The 24,418-nt window shown below is 40.5% G+C and overlaps 2 protein-coding genes across 12 annotated transcripts in view; one reads left to right on the forward strand and one right to left on the reverse strand.

Annotated features, from left to right (window-relative positions):
• DGCR8 (DGCR8 microprocessor complex subunit) overlaps window positions 1–24,418 on the forward strand; it is a 45,935-nt gene that overhangs the window by 11,629 nt on the left and 9,888 nt on the right. For 3 of the 4 annotated variants that reach the window (XM_077835412.1, XM_077835413.1, XM_077835411.1), the window contains 8 exons: window positions 433–1,439; window positions 1,966–2,125; window positions 4,581–4,723; window positions 6,764–7,046; window positions 12,371–12,568; window positions 18,965–19,066; window positions 21,977–22,075; window positions 24,270–24,352. In XM_077835412.1, coding sequence (XP_077691538.1) covers window positions 720–1,439; window positions 1,966–2,125; window positions 4,581–4,723; window positions 6,764–7,046; window positions 12,371–12,568; window positions 18,965–19,066; window positions 21,977–22,075; window positions 24,270–24,352 — 1,788 coding nt within the window. In that variant the 5' untranslated portion in view covers window positions 433–719. The remainder of the gene's footprint in view (window positions 1–432; window positions 1,440–1,965; window positions 2,126–4,580; window positions 4,724–6,763; window positions 7,047–12,370; window positions 12,569–18,964; window positions 19,067–21,976; window positions 22,076–24,269; window positions 24,353–24,418) is intronic. The other variant, XM_077835414.1, reaches the window with a different exon arrangement.
• The window catches only part of TRMT2A (tRNA methyltransferase 2A), a 36,068-nt gene continuing 31,614 nt past the window's right edge, over window positions 19,965–24,418 (reverse strand). For 5 of the 8 annotated variants that reach the window (XM_077835418.1, XM_077835417.1, XM_077835424.1 and 2 more), the window contains one exon: window positions 19,965–20,957. In XM_077835418.1, the coding sequence (XP_077691544.1) occupies window positions 20,756–20,957 (202 nt within the window). In that variant the 3' untranslated portion in view covers window positions 19,965–20,755. The remainder of the gene's footprint in view (window positions 20,958–24,418) is intronic. The other 3 variants (XM_077835428.1, XM_077835423.1, XM_077835419.1) reach the window with 2 other exon arrangements.

The following is a 24,418-nucleotide window of genomic DNA, read 5'->3' on the forward strand; positions in this document are numbered from 1 at the left end:
TACTGTCTCTTAAGAACATGGTCAAATTTTAAGCCTTCACTATTTGACCCTGCTTTAACATTGCAAACTAGTTGTCTTTTGAATATATAGATAAGTATCTTAGTAACAGAATGCTATTCAATACCAAAATCAGCTGTTTTTATCTGACCCATTTAAAAACCAGTGCTTTGCACCTGCTGGTCATGCCGCAGTAGTTACCAATAGGTTTTCCTTGAACTGTGCTGGCGTAATGTGATTCTGGCGCACTAACAAAGAAACAATGAAAGCTCTTAATTCTGGTAAAAAAGAGCATTACAGTCAAGTTGGAAGTTAAAATAGATGTGCAAGTATCCTTTTTAAGTAAGAGTTTGGGAGGGAATTCCATTTTTACCTCTGATGAATGGGACAGTTGACTTTCAAGCTCTTCTGTGACAAATCTTTTTCTTTTTGTAGGTTGAAAGAAGAAAAGGAGACCTGCTTGCCCAATGAAGATGCACTCTACTTAGTCTTCAGCTATTTAAGCTGAATGCATTGTGATTTCCAATAATTGAGACAGTGATTCTGAAAGCTGTCTACATTAATGAAAAGAACAATGTAGTCAGCTTAACTGAATCATCAGTGTTGCATATTGAATAGAACATGATAAACCTATCTTGATGGACTTGTGCATGTTAGGAATATAGATTATATACGTTTATTTAAAGCCTTGTTTTTTAAAACAGTAGTTTTACAGTTTAAATATGGAGAAAACTGAAAATGCACCTCCCCTCCCCAAAGAACCTGCAAGAGAAATGAATGTGGAGAACCAGACTTGTCCCCCACCTCTGCCGCCTAATGAACAGCCTCCACCACCTCCCCTGCAAACGTCCAGTGACGCAGAGGTAATGGACGTTGGCTCTGGTGGTGATGGACAGTCAGATACCCCTGCTGGGGACGCGCACACTGTCTGCAGAACACAGCTTCTGACAAAGGGATCTGCTTGCTACAAAACTCGTCTTATAATAGACCCTAACAATAGTGACCAAAGCCCAAGAACTGCTCGTCATGCACCTTCAGTTCGAAAGTTCACCCCTGATCTTAAGTTACTTAAAGATGTAAAAATTAGTGTTAGCTTTACAGAAAGCTGCAAAAGCAAAGACAGAAAAGTTCTGTACACTGGAGCTGAGCAAGATTATAAGCCAGATACAGATTTTAGTATTAATAATGTCAATGGGGATTTGTATGTTTGTCCTTTTGGTGGTAGTAATGGTAAAACTGTAGGTGTAGGGGGTGAAAATGATGACAAGAAGGATGATGAAAATGATATTGATCAGGAAAAGAGAGTGGAATATGCAGTTCTGGATGAGTTAGAAGATTTTACTGACAATTTGATGGAAATTGATGAAGGAGGAGGGTTCACATCTAAAGCAATCGTTCAAAGAGATAAAGTGGATGAAGAAACCTTGAATTACTCTTATGAGGTATGTAAATATTTTTTACCAAGTGATTAGAAAAACTTATGCAAAGATGTGTAAGAAAGACCACATCTAAGAGCTTGCAGTCTTGAAGACAAAAATGCAAAATTCTTTGACAGAAGAAATTCTATCCATTGTGCACAATTTAAATTAAATTATCCTTTAATTTATTTAGTTAATTATAGTAAGAATTTTGGTGGTTAAAATTTTGAATGATATAGCAAAATACTTTAGAAGGTGCTGTATTTAGCTCTGAATTATGATATATTGCCTTTTAACAGACTCTTTAAGGGCTGCCTGGATATGTAGGTTTCATTCAGTTCCTTTCAGATTGTCATGAAATATCAGTTGCTGATCCAGTGACCATTTATGAAAATTTACTTCCTTGTTTTTCAGTCTCCTTACCATGGCATTGGGAATCTTTCATCCAACTCCATAGGCAAACTATGTATAAATAATGTGTACCTTTTCTTGACAGAGCAAGGGACAGTAGTAGCTATAGAAGGATGGTATTTGACCATGTCTTTTTCAGGATGATTTTGATAATGATGTGGATGCTCTGCTGGAAGAGGGCCTTCGAGCTCCCAAAAAGAGGAGAATAGATGAGAAATATGGAGGTGAGAGTGACCACCCATCTGATGGAGAGACAAGCGTGCAGCCAATGATGACCAAAATAAAAACTGTACTTAAAAGTAAGTTACTTTTAATTAAACCTCTGATTTTTCTGTGGTGCATGTATGTAGAATTGTGGGTAATTCAATGTTGGAACTTAGTAAAGACAGACTAGTATGGTTCTTACTGTTAAAGGGCCTCGCTTCATAGGATAGGACCATGACATTTCTAGATTTCAGAATTTAATGTTTGAGAATTTTTGTGCTAAGTCCTTCTCCATAATGTGCAAATTTATTTATATGGATTTATGGAGATGTGATGGGATTTTCTGGGGTGCAGCCTGGACTATGGGACTGCTGAGCCCTCTATCCCATCAACCTGGGCTCCCTCTCTCACTGTGATGCTGTTAGCAAGCTACAAACCTCTGGCAGGTACTGCACTTACACAGATATCCACAGGCAGGGACACCCCCAATTGAGTTACACGAGTGCTTCTCATAACCACTCATGAACCAACAATAAAGAGGCTCTAGCTAATTCCCCCCAGCCTTGCACCCTAGAACTGTACTGTCTTGCCCTGGTCAGAAGCCTGACCAGTGTAAGTTCGTTACCCAGTCCCTCTCCCCCCACCCCCTCCCTTTGATATGGGGAGGACACACCCTAGCCTTGTACACTGATCTGAGATTTCCCAAGCACTTCAACCAAAACACACTGTTTTAAGTAAAATGTAAAACAGATGTATTTAACTACAGAAAGATAGATTTTAAGTGATTATAAGTAGTAAGCATAGAGATCAAAGTTGGTTACCTAAGAAATAAAGTAGCCCATGAAAGCTTATGCTCAAATATATTTTAGTCTCTAAGGTGCCACAAGTACTCCTTGTTCTTTTTGCTAAGAAATAAAAGTAAATTCACAATGTGATTTATATAAACTAAACAGGATTTGAATCAAGTAGTGTCTCACCCTGATGATAGAAACAGGTCACAGATTTTCGACTGTCTTCCAGCCCAGGACCACCCTCCTGACTTCAAAGTCTCTGTCCTCCAAAAGTGTTTCCAGGTGTTGAGTTGTGGTGGGAGAGAGGTCAAGTTATGATGTCATTTCCCCTTCTTTTATAATTTTTCTTCCAGCTTGCTGGAAAGATCTATGCTTGTGACATGAAGGTCTGCCCCCATTGGTCAAGTAGCCTCCATTGTCTGTGTGCTCTCTGAGAAGTCTTCTGGGATGGTCGTTTGGAGTGTGGATTCCCTTTAATGGGCCATCAGCGCATCTGGTTACTCCACTGTTGTACCTGAGAGGCTGGTTGTGGGTGTTCCCAACCTCACGACATATTTCAGTAACACACACATAGCAAAACTTCATAATTTCACATACAGTCCAACAGGATATTAATGTTCAACAGATCAAGACTTTTAATATGATACCTCACAAGGCATACTTTTATACAAAACATATCATAATTATATGACAGTGGTGAATATCTGGGTTCAAGGGTGCTACTCTGAGATACAGGGTACCATGGGAGAAATATAGGGAACACTTCTGCATTAGCAGGCAGATGAACTATGTAATCTACTTTTTCTTCCATCTTTAACATCATGGCATGGCCAAAAAACGGAAATGTTTGTTCTGCTTCAGTCACTTAAATTTTGTGGTTAAAGTTGTCTTATCTTACAGGGAATATTTCATGTATGAAGAACTATCGAAAAAGTCAGTTGCTTGCATTTATGTAACCTTCCCTATGCAAACATCGCAAAGAACTTAAATCAGAAGTAATACAGAAGAATCCAACTGAAAATAGTCTAAATTAGATTTAAACTCAGTCTGATCTTGAGGAATGCATTTTTAAAAATGCATCATATTATATATAAAAAAAGGAAAAAACCCTTTTTTTTTAAGAAAAACCAACAAAACACTGTCCTAACCTTCAGTTGGCATAGTCTGTTCTGTGGTTTACAAGGTAGGAAAAACGAGACCATCCTGCCTTCTATGTGAGCATAAGAATCTTTCCCTAATATTGTTTTGGAGTTGTCACCTTTATAAAAAGGTAGCTGATTTAAGTATGAAAGATTGTAGGATGAAATCATGTTTGGGTTGTGTCTTGACTGAGAGTGAAAAAGTGATTCCTAATTACTCTTTGATAGCTACAGAAATAACCATTTAAGAAAAGTAATGGTTGGCCATAGAATCTATTGAAATTAAAATTCAGAATTTTTTGCCTAGTTAAATTAGGCTCAGTCATGGCTAAAATTACCTTCTGCTTTTATCCACCTATGTGTGGGAACTTGGGAGGGGCACAGTGTAGTGGTGGGTGATATGTGATAGCACTCCAATAAAGTACTAGGTACTGTACAAACACTTAAGAAGTAGTATCTGTGGGGGATAAAAATATATGTAGCATTTTTTAGTTTTATAATGAGGATTTAGGTGGAAGAATGTTCTCAGGATATAGAACCAGAAATTAATTTTTAATAAAATCAGATTATATTCAAAAATGGTGAACGGTCTGCGTGAGTTTCTTTTTCCTCTCATAAAGGTCGTGGCCGTCCTCCTACGGAACCATTGCCTGATGGATGGATCATGACATTCCATAACTCAGGCATTCCTGTATATCTGCACAGAGAATCCAGAGTTGTTACCTGGTCCAGACCTTATTTCTTGGGAACAGGAAGCATAAGGGTAGGGGTCTGAGCTGCTAATTATTATTTTAATGTTTGAGTTATTTAAAAATATTAGGTATCAGTTTATGTATTTATTTGTAATTGGTCAAAACAGTCTTGGAAGTATGCTTTGGAGAATTTTTCAAACCTCTTAGATATGACCAGATAGGGACGTTTTGTTTTTCAAACAGTTTTATCTGTGTTCTTAACACCTTATTTCAAATATATTTTAACTACGCTACAGTTTGGGCAATTAAAATGGACTAGTCAATCTTACTTTCTGGTTTACTTGTTCTACCACAACACTGCAAAATTGTTTTTTTTTTTAATACTGCAGAGGTATATCTAAATCGTGGGTATTCATTCTGTTTAGAGGGTCAAATTATGGCTTGGGAATCTCATTCCCAGAACTAGACATGTGCTACCCAAATACAGCAGAACTCCCACAAATTACAATGGGAGCGTGCAGAACCTGAATTTCTCTTAACACCATTAATTTAAATTGAAACAGTCACTGAATTATCTGAAAGCATTCCTGTTAAGTTTTGTAAATATAAATATATTTGTAATTTTAACAAAACCTTGACTTTTCAGTCTAAACTATCTTTTTCCTTTTTAAAATCAGAGCTTTCATCAAAAGGAATCTTGTTTTGGAGAAGGGGGGGGGGAGTGTAGCTCTATCTATTATTACTTATAACAGCTAGGGTGTCTTGGGGGGGGGGTGAAGTATGGGAGCCTAAATGGAATTATGTAACTGTATTGAAAGTTATTAGATAGAAACTTTCTTATATTATCTGTTTTAGTTTGAGTGAAGTACTATATTTTATTGGACCAACTTTTGTTGGTGAGAGACACAAGCCTTGATCTAACAGAAATTAATCCAATAAGAACAGCCATACAGGGTCAGGCCAGTGGTCCATCTAGCCCAGTATGCCGTTTTCTGACAAGTGGCCAACACCAGGTTCTTCAGAGGGAAATGAACAGAATAGGTAATCGTCAAGTGATTCATCCCCCTTCACCCATGCTCAGCTTCTGGCAACAGAGGCTAGGGACACTTCAGAGCATGGTTTTGCATCCCTGCCCATCCTGGCTAGTAGCCATTGATGGACCTATCCTCCATGAATTTATCCAGTTCTTTTTTGAACCCCGTTATAATCTTGATCTTCACAACATCCGTTGACTGTGCATTGTGTAAAGAAATACTTCCGTTTCTTTGTTTGTTAAACCTGCTGCCTAATGATTTTATTTCGTGACCCGTAGTTCTTGTGTTATGAGAAGTAAATAACACTTCCTTATTTACTTTCTCCACACCCGTTGTGATTATCATATCCCTCCTTAGTCAGCTTTTCCAAGCTAGAATCCGTTTTATTAATCTCTCCTCATATGGAAGCTGTTCCTTCTAATCATTTTTGTTGCCCTTTTCCACTTCCAATATATTTTTTTTGAGATGGGGCGACCACATCTGCATGCAGTATTCAAGGTCTGAGCGTACCATGGATTTATATTGAGGCAATATGGTATTATCTATCCCTTTCCTAAAGATTCCCAACGTTGTTAGTTTTTTTGACTGCCACAGCACATTGAGTGGATGTTTTCAGAGAACTATCCACAATGATTCCAAGATCTTTCTTGAGTGGCAACAGCTAAGTTAGACCCATCATTTTATATGTATAGTTGGGATTATATTTTCTAATGTGCATTTATCAACTCTGAATTTCAGATAGACAGACAAGGTGATTGAAGTACTAATATTCTGGGACTAATATGATTACAACAACACTGTCTGCAACTGTTTGTTCATTGGACAGCACTTTATAGTCAGTTTCATTGTTTCTTCTCTCTCATAGTTATTCTTTTTTTACTTGCTTGCATTCTCCATAGGGCAGCAGGGGGGAGAGGAGCACTTAAAAATCAGAAAATGTGACTTTAAAAATGTTGGGCGGATTGAGAGACAGTTAGTGTAGATTTCTAGTATAACCACTACTGCATCTTGAAACTGACTAGATTTGTCTTTTCATGGTTCCTAAACTTATATATTCTTGTATAATTGTACTTCTAGAAACATGATCCTCCCTTGAGTAGCATTCCCTGTCTGCATTACAAGAAAATGAAGGACAATGAGGAAAGGGAACAAAACAATGACATAACCCCAAATGGGGAAGTATCGCCTATAAAGCACATAGACAAGTCTTCAGACCTGGACTGCCAAACAGAGGAGCCAGATTCAACTGCTGCTGATTCTGGGCCTTTAGATGAGAGAGAGCCTTCAGGGGGTGATGCAGCACCAGGAGCCTTAGGACAAGTTAAGGCCAAAGTTGAAGTGTGTAAAGATGAATCTGTAGGTAAGTGCTGAAAGCCATGCCTACTACTTGTTAGAGGAGGGGATTGGCAGTCAAGATTCCTAGATTTTATTCCTGATTCACTGCTTGACTTTGGGCAAGCCATCACATTTCTCTCTGCTTCAGTTCCTCATCTGCAAAAGGGGCGGGATACATACCCACTTCAGTAAAGCAATTTGATCCTCAATGAATGGAGGTATGTAACTGTGGAGTATTTTTGAGGAGTGCTTATGGTCAACATGAAAGGATCTTTTAGAAATAGAAATTTGAGAATTATCAGAATATAGTACTGTAAACTTGTATTTTATGCATTTAAGGACTATTTAGAAGAGACTTAAATTATAGAATAAATAAATACTACCACCTTTTGGGTCATCCTTTTGTAAAGTATTATTCCCATACCCATCTGAGGAATTGTCTACACACACAAATTTTCTGTACTGATTTAACTATACTGGTTTGCAACCTGTTTTCTTGAGGCACAGCATGCAGTTAAACTAGTATAGCTTATTCATGTATATTCAGGGGAGTAAGCTAGACCAATATAATTGCATGCCCACTAGTGGTTCTATTGCTTTAACCATTTTTTTAACAAAACAGAAAATTACACCCATAACTGAAATAGACTACATTGGTACAAAAACTATGAAGACGCGTCTGAATCCCTTCCCTGCCAACTTCTGATCAAGCCTCATTATGAGCTTTGTCAGTGATTTACCTTGGTTGGTTAATTAATGTATATTGCTGTTTCTTAGAAATATTACTGTGGTTCATAGGCTACCAGTGGTCTGCGTTGTCTTTTAAATTTGAAGCTTACCCTGGGCTTTAGACTATGACTTTTTATGCGTAAAGATTAAAAAGATTGACCATATAAGTCATCATAGAATTGGGGAATCATACATAAGGGAATCCAAGGGAAGCAGTGGGGGAAAAGATCTATCTGGCTTTAAGATTAAACTTGATAAGTTTATGGAGGAGATGGTATGATGGGATAACATGGTTTTGGTAATTAAATATTCATGGTAAATAGGCCCAGTGGCCTGTGATGGGATATTAGATGGGGTGGGATCTGAGTTACCCAGGAAAGAATTTTCTGTAGTATCTGGCTGATGAATCTTGCCCATATGCTCAGGGGTTAGCTGATAGCCATATTTGGGGTCGGGAAGGAATTTTCCTCCAGGGCAGATTGGAAGAGGCCCTGTAGGTTTTTCGCCTTCCTGTGTAGCATGGGGCACGGGTCACTTGCTGGAGGATTCTCTGCTCCTTGAAGTCTTTAAACCACAGTTTGAGGACTTCAATAGCACAGACATAGGTGAGAGGTTTTTTGCAGGAGTGGTGGGTGAAATTCTGTGGCCTGCGTTGTGCAGGAGGTCAGACTAGATGATCATAATGGTCCCTTCTGACCTAAATATCTATGAATAATACTTCCAAATAAAAGCAATATCCACAATAAGCCTTTACTATCCTCTGTACATATTCCAGCAGTCCGCCCTGCCTCTAAAATCCAGGAAGTAACATATGGGTTGTTCGGTGTTACTGGAAAGCTAACAATTCATGTTCTGACAGAGCAAACAGGAGAGCATATTTGGAATTCATCATTAGCAAACACCCTGCTAGGAGCTTTCCTACTACATCCTTTTTTAATACATCTTGAGCGGACGGGAACTCTGTTGCTTCCACTAATTGCATCTGCAACAGTATCCCAGACAGGAGGAGGGGCTGTGCCCCAAGTAACCAAGTCTTAAATTGTTTTCATGTTTATAGATTAAAATGAACACCTTAAACTCTATCCAGAAGCTAAAAGGCAGCCAGTGGAGATTATGGAGTACCAGAGTAAAGTGTTCTCTCTATGTTGTTGTGCTTAATGTTGGCCACAATGTGCACTGGCATCAGCTGCCAGATTGTCTCATGGTATAGTCATGTGTATAGTGCACTAGAGGTGTCCTCTAGGTCAGTGCTTCTCAAACTATCTGATGTGGGGGACCGGCAATTTTTTTTCTTCCAGTGTGCTTGCAGACCGGCAGCCGATGGCTTGCGGACCGGCAGCAGTCCGCGGACCACCACTTTGAGTAGCACTGCTCTAGGTGACAGGAGTGTGAATAATGGTTAAAATAGAGCCTCATAGTAGTAGTTTAATTAGTCAAGATGTTGCAGTGAATGGACTAAGGCTTTGTCTACACTGCAACTTCGTCGGCAAATCTTCATTGGCAAAATTGCCGGTGTGAACAGCACCACAGCTGCCACTCGGGGGGAGGGAGTGGAAGTCTTTGGTCTGCAGGACAGCTTTCTCCTGCTGACAAACAGCAGATACACTGCGTGCCTTTTAGCGGCACAGCTGTGGCAGCACAGCCGTGTTGCTAAAAGCAGGGTAATGTAGACAAAGCCTAAGGCTATGTCTACACTAGAGATCTTACAGTGGCACAGCTGTACTGCTGCAACTGCACTGCTGTAAGGTCTCCCATGTAGCCACTCTATGCCAGTGGGAGAGATCTTCCACTGGCATAATTAAATCACCACCAACAAGCGACAATAGCTATGTTGGTGGGAGAGTGTTTCCTGCCAACATGGCGCTGTCCACACCAGCACTTTTGTTAGGGAAACTTGTCGGTCAGGGGGATTGTTTTGTTTTTTGTTTTTTCCCACACCCATGACCAGCAAAAGTGCTAGTGTAGACATAGCCTAAGATAGGCTCTGTAAATTTCTTAAGCAACAAGTTTAAAATGAGTTCCTTTTTAGACTTGTTTGAAAACTTAAGGTTAGTACAGAACTATGGGAAAAATGCAGATTATTTCTAATATGGAATAGTGTACTAACTAACTAAGAATACATGAACTTAAGCTCAACTTTTTTCCCAAAGTATCTTTAAGAAATACCTGTTTAGTATTTTCAATGTTGTGAACTGTTCCGATGGTCTTTCAGCGAGCTGCCATTTTATTGATGCTTCCTGGTAAGAAGTACATAGTGCTGATGTAGTTTGTGCTAAATGAAGAGGCTGCCCAGCCAACAAACAAAGAAAACTGAACTGTAGAGAGAACCTCTATGCTGCAATAGTGTAGAGATTGTGGATGAAGGTAGTGATTGTATCTTAAAAATGTCCAGGGCATCAGCAGAGAATAAAATAAAAAAGCTTGCTTTTACAGTTACATGGCGAACTGCATTTTAGAGCCCTTTGCAGACCCTTTCAACAGCCCCCCCTCAGGTTGCATGCTTGGCTTCCTGCACCTCTCAGGGGTGGAATACTGTGGTTCAGCTACTCAGGGAGACTGTAATCCAGAGATCCAGTCCAAGTTTCCCAACTGTGTAAACGTGACTGGCCCAACTGTATTTGGCACCTGCAAAAAAGTGTCTCTCCAGCGGCCTGTGACCACCATCAAATTAAAATGACTCGAGTTCTATCAAAACGTACTGTTTATTCATTCAGAGGAATATAACAAAAAGAGAAATGAAAGAACAAAAAGCCTATATGCCAAGGTCTTACCTAAAACTTTTTCCTTTCCTTGAATTTTTTTTGGTAAGTTCCACTCAGCCCAGTGGTTAAAACACTGGACTGGGGCTCAGGGCTTGTTCCTGGCTCTGCCACTGGTAACCTTAGGCAAGTCACTTCACCTCTTTGTGCCACTGTAAAAATAAGGATAATGATACTGACCTCCTTTGTAAAGTACTTTAAGAAATACTGATGAAAAATGCTATAAAAGCTAGGTGATGGTATTAGTACTTCTGGCCTGGGAGAAATAGTGAGTTGCTGCATTCTCTGCATTTCTTTGTCAGTCTCTCTTCCAGCAGGTGCTCCCTTCCTTCCTCTGTAGCAAGGGGTTTTTAACAATTTAGTGTCCCTAGGCTGTGGCCTGGGGAAAATTCAATCCTGTTAATCTGGCAGGAGCCAGAATGGCAAGCATTTCACATTAATAGTCTCCTCCCCTTTGTCCCTCCCCCTTCTCTTAAGAAGCATTGGTATTCTCTCTGGAGGAAACTTAGCTTTGTCATTGTTCTGTTTTCTACTGATTCTCCCTTTCTACTGAGCCTCCTTTTGAACTAAAAACTGAGGTACATATTATGACATTCTGGGGTGCAATCCAGACCAGTGAGGGGCTGTCACCCCAGCCCTGAAACTTTGGGGTGTCTCACAATGCTTTGCTGCTGTAGCTCTCAACCTGGGCTCCTCACAAACGGCATGCAGGTTTACAGCCTAAGTGGCTGTGTATAGACAAAATCCTAGTCCAGCAACTCTGACCCCAGCAGCCTGTCCAAAAACACCAGCCACACTTTGGCATCTAGCAGCCTTGGTTACTAATTGCAGGGCGAACCCAATATACTCACATACTCTACTGGACAGTCCAGATATATTAGGTTCATTTCCTCTCTTAAGGGGATCAATATATAACAGCTTGCCACCATAAATGGAGATTCCTGTACAGTTCACAACCCGTGATTAGTTTTGATTAAAGAATAAAACAAGTTTATTTAACTACAAAGATTTTAAATGAGTACAGGTATAAGGCATTAAAGTCAGAAATGGTTACAAGAGAAAGAAAGATTGGTTCAAGGTAAAATTCTTACCACAGATTCCCAGTGACACTGCTGACCAAATTTTCAAGTCAGTGTCTGCTTCCAAAGTCCATATGCTGTTTCTTTTGTAGTCTTAGGTGGAAAAGAGAGAGATGGGTAGGGAGAGAGAACAGTGGTGTGCTTGCCCTTCCCTTTTATAGTTGTCACCCTTTGAAATGCATTTTCTGAGGGTTATCCCTAGATAAAGTTCCTACCAGCTGTGGAGATGGAGATATGGAGTCTTGTTGTGAAAGAGGTTTCATGCTGCTGTTTGCTAAAGTGCAGGTTTGCCTTCTCTCTCTCTCTCTCTTGCTGTCTCAAGGACCTTGCTTACTACTTATGTGTAAATTGAGGTAAATACACATTTCTTTGTTTAAGACCTGCTTGACCAGTTGTTGTGCCTAATCAAGGATGGCAATTTGTAAAACTTGTTTTTAAAAAGAGACTAAGCTGAAAATTGTTTTTACATTAAAAATAGACTTGAATAAATATAATAGGAACAAGTATAGAAATTATGTTTTGAGAAAGTTTTGTAAAGCTTTGGGAACCAACAAAATTGCACTGTCATTGAAAATATATAAAATATTAAGTGTTGGACACAGTGGAGGGTTAGTCTTTTTTTGGCAAAGGTACAACAGTTGCACATGTAATAAAAGACAGGAATGAGTGACTGTACAAATGAATTACATGCAGTTTTTCATTAATCTTGCTCTTGAGAGTCCACAGGCAGGTCTCTTGCATGGTGAAGTATAGGAATAACTGGATTTGATTATTTTTCATAGACCTTGAGGATTTTAGACACTACCTTGAAAAGCGTTTTGATTTTGAACAAGTTACCGTAAAAAAATTCAGAACCTGGGCTGAGAGACGACAGTTCAACCGTGAAATGAAGCGGAAGCAGGCGGAGTCTGAGCGGCCTATTCTGCCAGCCAATCAGAAACTCATTACCTTGTCTGTGCAAGATGCACCTACAAAGAAAGGTAAGTTTCATCTAGTTGGAGTTAGAATTTTGAAATTTGTCATTTTCCAGTATTAAATTTGACTTAAAGTATGGAAAGTGTTGATTTCTATATGGTCCCATGATTTTAGGAAGTACTGGAAATTTATAGGTTTCATCCGATGAAGTGAGCCGTAGCTCACGAAAGCTTATGCTCAGATAAATTGGTTAGTCTCTAAGGTGCCACAAGTCCTCCTTTTCTTTTTGGAAGTTTATAGTCTTGGTTCTGTTTTTGTACCTGCTATGGTCATTGGAAAAAGTATTGTCAAAACACATTTACTATAAAAAGAAAAGGAGGACTTGTGGCACCTTAGAGACTAACAATTTTATTTGAGCATAAGCTTTCGTGAGCTACAGCTTATGCTCAAATAAATTTGTTAGTCTCTAAGGTGCCACATGTCCTCCTTTTCTTTTTGTGGATACAGACTAACACAGCTGCTACTCTGAAACCTGTCATATTTACTATAGAAAACATTGTGTAGAAGGTACACATTTTTGCTTACATTGTGAATCATTAATGAAATGTCATCTTCACAGCCTCTGTTCTGAATCAGTTAATGACAAGAATTTTTTTTAAAACATTTTTTTGTTTAAAAATCACCAGTTACAGGTAATAGGGTGTTTGTAATTCATCCTTAAGACCTTTATCTTTTTTGCTCAGTCATTCCTTTTCTACTGCTCTAGGTTTATAATGCTCTTATGCTATATGATGTAATTATATTTATTTTGCAATTTAAATTTGCGTCATACTGAGCAGTAAGTTCTAAAGAATGGTTCTTTCAGCCTTATTGAACTTAATAATAGATGGTACCTACTTTTCTGATAGCATCCAAAAACGCATTGAGCACTTTGGCTGCAGTAGCTGGGAATCTTACAACACACTAAAGGCTAATGAGCCTGCTGTCCTGCATGGAAGACTCTGCTTGACTTAGGAAAGATTGTAGGATATGCTCTAATTTAATTTATACTGGTTGCTTTGGACATAGGTGGTGAAGCCTTTTCTTATGCTATCAGGGAAATAACTTACCACCCATGGCTGCAGTTTGAACTATGTATGGCTTTCGCCTCACAATCCCTCTATTTTAGTGACTTTTCTAGTTGTATATAGTTAATTAGTATAGTTTAGGTTTCAGAGTAACAGCCATGTTAGTCTGTATTCGCGAAAAGAAAAGGAGTACTTGTGGCACCTTAGAGACTAACCAATTTATTTGAGCATAAGCTTTCGTGAGCTACAGCTCACTTCATCGGATGCATACTGTGGAAAGTGTAGAAGATCTTTTTATACACACAAAGCATGAAAAAATCTCCCCCCACCCCACTCTCCTGCTGGTAATAGCTTATCTAAAGTGACCACTCTCCTTACAATGTGTATGATAATCAAGGTGGGCCGTTTCCAGCACAAATCCAGGGTTTAACAAGAACGTCTGGGGGGGGGGAGGAAAAAACAAGGGGAAATAGGGTTATTTCCTACCCTCCCAGACGTTCTTGTTAAACCCTGGATTTGTGCTGGAAACGGCCCACCTTGATTATCATACACATTGTAAGGAGAGTGGTCACTTTAGATAAGCTATTACCAGCAGGAGAGTGGGGTGGGGGGAGGTATTTTTTTGTGCTTTGTGTGTATAAAAAGATCTTCTACACTTTCCACAGTATGCATCCGATGAAGTGAGCTGTAGCTCACGAAAGCTTATGCTCAAATAAATTGGTTAGTATAGTTTAGTTTGATTTAGCGTTAGCTGTAATTTAAGTATTTCCCTGGTGATGCCTTCACCAGAGTTTAAACATTGTCCATTGTGTGTGTGTGGCGGGGGGGGGGGGCTGGGGGGGTGATCCTCAACAAGGATCCCCACATGTGATACTTGCTGTGCCTAGGCAAAGCCCCTATCAAGGAGCGGTGTTCAATTTGCAGATCATTGACCAAACTGACACAGGTGGTGAGGGATCTTTGTCTGAAGCAGCAATAGCTCAAACAGGCCATTTGGCCTGCTTCAGTGATGAGGCCCTTGTCAGATCAAAGGTTGCCATCACTTTCTGAGAGTGCTGCTGCTCGTATTCAGGAACTGGCAACCCTCCAAAGAGATGGAGGAGTCCTACCCTGTTGAGTGTGCTGAGATAAAGGTTGCATAAGACTGACCTGAGGCAGCTCCAGGTTGCATGGGGACTCCTCTGCATGCCCCAGAAGGAGGGCAGATTGGCACAGGGTGAATGCCAATGCATGGGTTGGAGCAGGTCCCATCAACCGCACCCCAGTACCATGCAAGGAGATCAGAGACCCCCATAGCATTGACTCTGTTTCCAGTCCCCGGGCATCTGTTGCGTCTGGTACCGATGAGGTGACTAGCACCAGCTGTTTCTGCGTCGGCAGTGTCTCAGGCAGCAACGGACCTCCTCTGCCTTTGTCCCAACCTAACCCTTGGTCCACAACTTTAACAGGGCTGTGGCTTTGATAGCCCTGTTGACTGGGCAGGCAGCTGAATCTCTGAGTCTGTCAACACTGTACACTGAGGATTCCCTTTTACAGTCATTGGAAGAGAGGCTGGTGCAAGGCTTGGTGCAAGGGACCTCCCCAGCACCAGGAATGTCTTTGGCATTCCTGCAACTGGTGTCACCGATGTTACTCTGGCAGCAATCACCACCCTGCACATCAGCACTATCAGTTCCTTTGGCATGGCTACTGTCTTCAGGATCAATACCGCTTCCAGTACCGAAACAATGAAGGCATACTTGGTGCCTCTGGTAGCATTTCCACCATCAGCGCCAACTTCCTCATCATTCTGGGCTATGGACTCACTAGTCAGACCGGTTGCTCGCACCCTCAGGGCTTGCTCAATCTTTATCCCCTGAAGCCTGGAACTCTTTGGCGTCCAGGGGGTGTTCATGGAGTGCTCTGGGTACCAGGATCAGCGCTCTTCTTACTATCAGGTTGGGGGTCCCTGGCCTTGCATCTACAGGCTACCAAGGGCCTATCCATACCAGTAGCCTCCAGGAGAAGAGGAGGTGCTACTCCTCATCTCGCTCAAAGGCAAGATCACTGACCAGATCTGTGGCATTGACTGTCGATCCACCACAGGCACTGGTAAGCCTCCAGCATCATTCTGTCCAGGCCCCTCAGTCCTAGAGCAGGATCTAAAATAGTTAACCGCTTCATCTTCATCCCTGGATGAATCTGTGATGCCTGGCTCTTCCTCCACTTCGGTATTTCAAAGTGTATCAGCACCTTTTGCAGTCAGTGGCCGCTTCTCTAGGTATCTAAGCAGAGTTCATGAAGGAGAACACCCACAAGTTAGTGGATATTCTACAGCCAACTGCGCCTGGGAGAGTCGTTCTTCCTATTAGCCGGCTCAAAGAACACATTGTTAAGGTCCTCTAGAGCATGTTAACTTCAGTACCACCTGTGATAAAGCACATGGAGAAGCGCTACTTTGTTCTGGTGCAGGGATTTGAATTTTCACTCCCATCTGGCCTCAGATTCACTGGTCAAAACCATGGTGAACAAGGCAGGTTTAAATCCACTCTCAAGGAAAAGGACTCTAAACAAATTGACTTAAGAAGATTTACACTTCCTTTTCCTTGCAGGTGCAAATTGCTAACCAGCAGGTTTTGCTGTTTCAAGTACAGCTATGTCTTAAGTTTGCAGACAGGCTGCCTGAAGCCTCAAGAGCAGAATTTCAGGCATTTGTCAGTGAAGGCTGCTTGGTAGCTAAGATACTTCAGCCACAGTGATGGTCTAGGCAATGATCATGAGAAGGGTTTTCTGGCTGCAGAATTTGGGCATTGCTCCCAAAGTGCAGTAGGCCATAGAGGATTTGCCCTTTGATATCAAGCACTGTTTTCGGACAAGGCTGATGAGACTCTGCACTCCTTCAAGGACTCCTAGGCTACCCTTTGATCTTTGGGAGTGTACATGCCAGCAGTGCAGAGGGGCCATTATGTTGGTGGTCAGCAGCAGCAGTATCATCCGCAGTACATATTTACGCAGCCTTTCCCTCCCCTGAGACAGTGGGACTACCCCAGAAAGGGGCATAGATCCCATAGGAGGAAGTAGTCAGAGCCGGGGTTTTGCCAGTCCACAAGCCCTCGCCTGGGACCCCCCAAGCGCCTATTTTGACTTCTTGGTCCTGAGCAGTGTTCCAGTTGTCATTCTTTTCTCCCATCAAGAGAAAACTGTTTTGCTTTGTGTATTTGACCGCACTTTGACTAGTCACTTATATCCTAACATCTCCTGCATTAATGTGGTGAGATCATACATGTACTGCACAGGGTAGAGCTTGTGCATGGTCTTCTAAGAACCTGGAAAGGGGTGTTTACTAGTAATTGCGGCAGCAAAGATGAAACTGAATAGGCATAAGGCAGGCCTATGTATGTTGAGCAGATGGGGAGGACTGGCCTGAGTGTGTGTACGTATTGCTTTTGGGTCCACCTACTTTCAGCCTTGCTGAAAAAAAATTATAAACAGCAGGGGAGCAGAGAAAACATTTTAGAAAAAGAAAGAAAGAAAGAAAAAGAAATTTAACAAAAAGCCTGTGTGTGTTTTATGAGAAACTTGAACTTCTGAAGTTAGTTTTAAAAAAATCAACTTACATATCCCTGTAAGAGTTGGATCCAGTCCTTCTAAATTCTGATTTGATTGGTCTCAGAATCCTGGGCCATTGGGGGGCTGCATCATCAGGCATCTTGTCATCTTAATTTGGCAGGCTTCACATCCCCAAAAAATACCAGGACACCATGCTTGTGTAGGGTTAACAGGATTTCTTTATCGGTCAGACTTTCTGTAAATGGTTGTCTTAGTTCCTTCTGCCTTTTTATTTAATGTAATACTTCATTGTTTTCTAGTAAAATACAGTTTCTCTAGCTCCAGTATGATTAAACAAACAGTCCCTTCATGGTGGTGACGCTAAAGCAGTTTGCTTCAGTGGGTATAAATGAAGCAGTTCCTTTGTTTCAGGGGATGATTAACAAACAAAAGTCCTTTTTTGGCTAGAATCAAATGTGATCTCCCTTTCTAGGATAGTTCAGGGATAGTGTATTTTGTCTTTTGGGTCCAGCAAACAGTTCTCTCCACTGTGGAGAAATATGCTGCTTCTTCCCATGGGAATAAGTGCAGCCTTCCAGTTGGACCTGGCAGATCTTGCTGGCACCTTTCTCTGGGATAGGACAAGCTCTTTTCACTTTCTTGAGTTGGATTTGAAGCCTACGTCCACCAGGGAAAGGAACGGATTCATACATAACCCATTTTATCTTGCTATGAGACAATAACTTTTCTGTGGTCGATTTGAGGTGCTAGAGTCTGATAGGAAGGAGAAATCAAATGCATGACTACAAAATGGGGAATATAACCGTCTAGGTGGTGGTATTGCTGAAAAGGATCTGGGGGTTATAGTGAACCACAAACGGAATGAGTAGTCAGTTTGATGCAGCTCCAAAAAGGCTAATCTGATTCTGGGATGTATTAACAGGAGTGTTGTATGTTAGACACAGGAGGTAATTGTCCCACTCTGCTCTGCACTGTGACGCCTCAGCTGAAGTATTGTGTCCAGTTATGGGCACCACAGCTGAGGAAGGATGTGGAAAAATTGGAAAAAGTCTAGAAGATAAAAGGATAAAAATGATAAAAGATTTAGTGAACCTGACCTATGAGGAAAGGTTGAAAAAACTGCATGTTTAGTCTTGAGAAGAGAAGCCTGAGGGGCGACGTAAGCCTTCCAATATGTTAAGAGCTGTTTATAAACAGGATGGTGATCAATTGTTCTCCAAGTTTACTGAAGGTAGGACAAGAAGTAATGGGCTTTATCTGCAGCAAGGGAGATTTAGGTTCGATCTTAGGGAAAAACTTTCTAACTCTAAGGCCAGTTAAGCTATGGAATAGGTTTCTAGAGGACGTTGTGGAGTCCCTATCATGGAAAGTTTTTTAAAAACAAATTGGGCAAACAGCTTTCAAGGATAGTCTAGTCTTACTGGGTCCTGCCACAGCTCAGGGGGCTGGACTTGGTGACTTCTCAAGGTCCCTTCCAACCCTGCATTTCTGTGGTTCTATGATTGGATGTCAGGAAACCTCAGTGGCTGCAGAAAAGTGAGTATTTATTTAATAGGCATGTTACAATAATTAGTGTATTTTTCAATCTTCTCAGAACTTGATCTAAGATTTATTTTCTTAGTAATTGTTTTAAAAAAGCCTTTAAAAATGGACTCTCTGGGGTTTTAGTAATCCATGTTTGAGTAAACTGCATTTATCATAATATTTAGTTTCATGCATTTGAATAAATGTTTAAAAAGCAGGGCATTTTTAATCTCAGTAGCTTGCAGTTTTGGATTTTTGTTTTTTGTAGACCGTTTTTCAAAAGCCTGGAATTACTTAAATGAAAGGTCTTTATTTTCCCAGAGTTTGTTATTAATCCCAATGGGAAGTCTGAAGTTTGCATACTGCATGAATATATGCAACGAGTCCTAAAGGTCCGCCCTGTTTACAATTTCTTTGAATGTGGTAAGTCTGCATGAATTCTAACTTCAGCACAATACTTTTTGTTCAGTGATACTTATTTTAATGCTTGGGTATTCTGAAAAGCAGCAAGGAATGGAGACTTTCCTACTAAGCATCTTGAGAGTATACTGTGGGCCAAATTCTAGTTTGTACAACAAAAGTAGCATAATCTTCTGCCTCCTTTTACCTCTCCCTTACGTACGTACGTGTGTGTGTGTGTGTGTACACGTGTACACTACAAAAACAGTGTTACTATGTTCCTCTGAGCTGGAAAAAATACTTTAAAATGAAAACTGATTTAGGTAATGTATATATTTGACTTTCATCTAAAAGGAAGCACTATTGAAATGTGGTAATCCTAACTTTTATTGTATGACACTATCAGTCATAAGGGTAGTGTTTGATTATTTTACTCATGTCACTTAGTATCCAGAAGATCTGATTTGCAGCCAGTTGAATAGCATGTTGTGCACTATTATTGAATTGACTAGTGTTAAAAGAATTCTTTTAAAAATAAACCCAAATTATTTCCAAAATGGCCTTATACTAAAGTTAACGTAGACCTTTTAATTAGGAAATGCTTCTTAAGGTGTCTCTCTACAGGGATAAAAGACCTGCGGAACCACTGTGGCTGGCCTGGATCCCCTGACTCCGGTTCGTGGAGCTGAGGCTGCGGGCTGAAAAATTGTTGTGTAGACGTTTGGGCTCCAGCCCAAGCCCGAACATCTACACAACAATTTTTTAGCCTGCAGCTTGAGCCCTATAAGCCTGAATCAACTGACCCAGGCCAACTGTGGGGTTTTTATTCCTGTGTCAACGGATCTTTAGAATTGTAAGGTTTCGCTTAATATATTATCTATTATGTTACACACAACACACACTTATGCTGGGATAGCCATAGTAACTTTTTAACATTAATTTGAATTTTATTGCTCACAAAAATTGGATTGACTTTGGCAAGTCAAAGTTCAAATATCTTCATTACAGCTCTTGAATTTCATGTTGAAGTTGATCCGTATCAGTCTTGTCATTATGGCATTATGTTCCTTCATAAATCTGGTAACATTAGAATTGTATGCATACAAATTGACCTCTGAAAATATGTGAATGGATACTGAAAATTACCACGGTCATGTGGTAAGTGGATCTATACTTAGTCGCCGTTAACTCCTCAGGCAGTTGCTGGAATTATAATTTTGTTTTTTTCTATATGAAGAGGAAAAAATAAAGTTGGTTAGGTATAGATTATAAAGTTTCCATCCAGTTAATAAGAATAGAAAGAGTGTAAAGATTAACTATCTGCTTCCCAAAATGATGAAGGGGTGGAATGAATTCTGTAGGTGGCTGGCTGGCTGAGTTCCTCTTGGAATTATTATTTCAAAGCTGCTGGGATTTCATTATATTGTTTAATTAGTGAAGTTATTGGACTGCCAGGAGCATTTTTGCGTGCCATCTTATTTTATAATTTTAAATCTAAATAAGTACATGAAAAAAGAATCAAATTATCCTAAGGTGATGGACCATATCCTGATAGTTCCTGGCTGAGTCTTTAAACTTCCTGCTGGGTTTATCTGCCCTATGAGAGGCTCCCAGTTGGACAAAGATCCAGGGCAGCAACTGTCCTTGGGATCTAACCTTCGAGATAAGGATTGGGGTTGAATGAGTTAGATTACATTATCTAACAAAGGCAACCTAAAAATGACACAAAATTAGCAGATCACAGTTTATTGTACCAAAACCATCTACCTCGTCTGCAGATATCTTCCAGGTTTTTCTTGCTTCATCCAGCCACACACTCCAGTCAGCCTTACCCAAAGGCATACATAACTTCCTTGCCTCTGCTTTTATCCATTTCATCACATGTATATTGGAGAAAGAACTTGTGCCCTTCCAGCTGTGTGGTGGGCACATAAAAAAGCCATTCAGCTGCTAGATCATGTTTGTTGAAATAAGACCCTTTTCTTCTCTCACCCGTTGTGTTAATCCTATTGGATTTATATTTCAGCTCTAGTTCTTCAAAAAGCACTTTTGATGAACAAAAGGAGTACTTGTGGCACCTTAGAGATAAGGTGCCACAAGTACTCCTTTTCTTTTTGTGAATACAGACTAACACGGCTGTTACTCTGAAACCTTTGATACTATGCTTCACTATAAAATGCTTAGGTTTTGTGTTGGAACACTATGTAAGTGACTCCAAAACATCATATGGAATTAAAACCTTAATGTTGACAGAAATTCCAAAAAAAATGTGCTCACAATGTAATACAATCACAGTACTTTAATTCTGAACAAGTACATGAGATGGTGATGATTTCATGGTTGATATGTCCCTTCTGAGAAAAGATGCATATGTTTTTGTATATAAATGGGTGAACGGTGATTGCTATTCTCTAGAGCAGGGATTCTCAGACTTCACTGCACCGTGACCCCCTTCTGACAACAAAAATTACTATGTGGCCCCAGGAGGGGAGGATCGAAGCCTGGGCCCGCCCAAGCCCCACTGCCCCAGGTGGGGGGACCAAAGCCCATGCTTCACTGCCCTGGTGAGGGAGAGGGGGGCAAAGCCAAAGTCCAAGGGCTTCAGCCCCAGCCAGGGGGCCTGTAACCTGAGCCCCGCTGCCCAAGGGTTTCGGCTTCGGCCCCTGGGGCTTGGGCTTCGGCCCTGAGCCCCAGCAAGTATAAGCTAGCCTTGGCAACCCCATTAAAATAGGATCATGACCCACAGTTTGAGAACCCGTGCGAGGAAGAAGTTAGTTTTCAGATCTCTTGAGGTTCAAATGAAGGAGAAAACAAATCTCTAAGTATGGGGCATTCTCATATTCTTGATGATTTTATTTTTACTGTATGTTTTTAATGTGTGTTTATATTTAAAAGATTGGAATTTTGAAAAGCTTTTCTCTCCCACATTTTAAGAGAACCCAAGTGAGCCTTTTGGAGCCTCAGTGATTATTGATGGAGTGACTTATGGGGCAGGAACTGCAAGCAGCAAAAAACTCGCCAAGAATAAAGCTGGTAACATACATACTTCCTAAGTACCAGCCATTGAATTGCTATGCTTGCCTACTTGTACCTCTGCTTTGGAGATGATTGGTTAACAGCAATGAGTAGGATTAAATTAAGCTTTTTTTGATACTCAACTGAGAGGTGTATTCGTGTATATTTTTGGAGGAAAATGGTTAACAATTGAACTGGGGAACACTATTAAATTTACAATGAATCCTGTCTCAAGCAACTAACTGTGGGATTTAGAAACCTTGGAGAAACTTCAGACACTAACATAAATACTAATCTTGGATCTTTAATCAGCAGATATGAAGTAATTCTCTATTTCTAGAAAAGCCATAAGATTTCGTGAGATTTAAGATCATAAAGGGAGTACAAATGGTGATCATATAAATGTGAAAGGTAAAATATAATTACCCAATTCTTGTCCTTCTGTGAAATTCTCTGGTAATTTTGATCTTTTTGCTTGGTAGTGTAAGCCACATGGAACTTTTTGTTCCAGTTTCCAAAGACTACCGTTTGCTCCTTATTTGCTTTCAGTTGTTTAAGATGTTGACTCTGTTCTGTAATAAGTCTCTGGATGGTTTGGGGCGTGGATACTTAGAACTTTGTACTCATCCCTAGATGTGAATGTTTTGGAGGCCAGCTGCTTTCAAACTCTGGCTTAAGGGCTCAGCATAAAGACAAGGTATCATATTTTAAAGAGTGCCTAAGTGATTTAGGAACCTAGGACCTTGGCTACACTTTGAAGCCTTTCCAACTTTAGAGCTATACCGACAAAATCCTCCTAATGCAGATGCAGTTATATGAGCAAAATATACTTTTGCTGATATAGCTTAGACTGGTTTGTCAAATTAAATAAGCTATACTTGCTAAAAGCACTTTTTTTGCTGGTATAACTGCACCTGTACTTGTTTTTTTTTCTGGCATGGCTACTGTAAAAGCATCACACTTCTAACCTTCATAGCTACACTGGCAAAATCTTTAAGTGTAGACCTGGCCTTAGTCATGTTGACTGTCAGTGAAACTTGGTCTTCTATGCCACTTTTGCAAATGGAACTTAAGCACTTTTGAAAGTTTGACTTAAACTCTCTTGTGACTCCAGACTTTTGCCAGAAGCAATTGTTTATGGGTGAGTGTACAGCTTAATAGTGATGAGTCTTTCAGTGTTGATTCAGTAAGCTTAAATACACTTTCTTAAATAAGTCAATGTTCAGACAGACTCTGTACTTATAAATTAATAAATTGTATACTACATAGAGGCTTGGAAGGATTAGATTTTTATCGGTAAATGTCAATTTCACCGTACATGCACAAACCAACTAAGAACATTTCCATCGATGATAAAAATTTACATTTAGTTAAAAAAATGCTGCTTGAGAACTTCTTAGTGTTTTATTTAAGGATATTTACTTTGTATATTTTGATGTGATGTTGACAATTGGTGTTTAACAGTCAAAGCTTTAACTCTTTGAATTAGTATGTCTACAGACAATTATTTACTGACAGAGCTCCCCGTAGTTACTGATAACTGTGGACATTTAAATTGATAAAAATGGAAAAAAATGCTTAAAAATAAACATTCATATTATCTATATTGAAATTTATTCTTAAAAAAATCCAGTTCCGCCAAGCCTCATTATAAAGTAGAAAGCAGTTTACTTATCTGTGAACTGCAGCTCTGAGAATCTTTCATTCTAGAACAGTGGTCCCCAAACTTTTGAGGGTTGTGGACCCCCCCCCCTTGGGGCTGGGGCCATGGCTCGGGGGTGGGGATGTGGACAGGGTAAAGGGGCCAGGGTTGGGAGTGGGACTAAGGCTGGGGTTGGGGCGGAGCCACACCCAGGGTGCGAAGGCGGGAGCCAGGTACGTGGCTGGAGGCAGGACTGGAGCAGAGCTCGGGGTGGGGAAGGGATGGGTGGCGCTTCCTTCGGGGGTAGGAGCCAGGTACGTGGCTGGAGGCAGAACTGGAGCAGAGCAGGGGGTGGGGAAGGGATGGGTGGCGCTTCCTTCCCACCCCGTGGGGGTGGCCTGGGCCCTGCCACACCCCCTTCCATGGTCCCCTTCGTCTTCTAGGGGGCTGTGCCCCACACTTTGAGGGCCTCTGTTTTAGAAAGAAATGATGTTTCCTTGTCATAAACATGCCTTTGTAGAATCTTTGTATATAGTAAATGTAATCAAGACATTAAATCATTTCTCACAGCCCGAGCTACACTGGAAATCCTCATTCCTGACTTTGTTAAACAGACCTCTGAGGAAAAGCCCAAAGACAGTGAAGAACTTGAGGTATAAATTAACTTGACCTTCTGATATAAAATAACTTAATTTAAAAAGCATTAGATGCCAAAAGGC

This window comes from Eretmochelys imbricata, chromosome 15 (assembly GCF_965152235.1).
Source record: "Eretmochelys imbricata isolate rEreImb1 chromosome 15, rEreImb1.hap1, whole genome shotgun sequence".
Taxonomy (NCBI): Eukaryota; Metazoa; Chordata; order Testudines; family Cheloniidae; genus Eretmochelys; species Eretmochelys imbricata.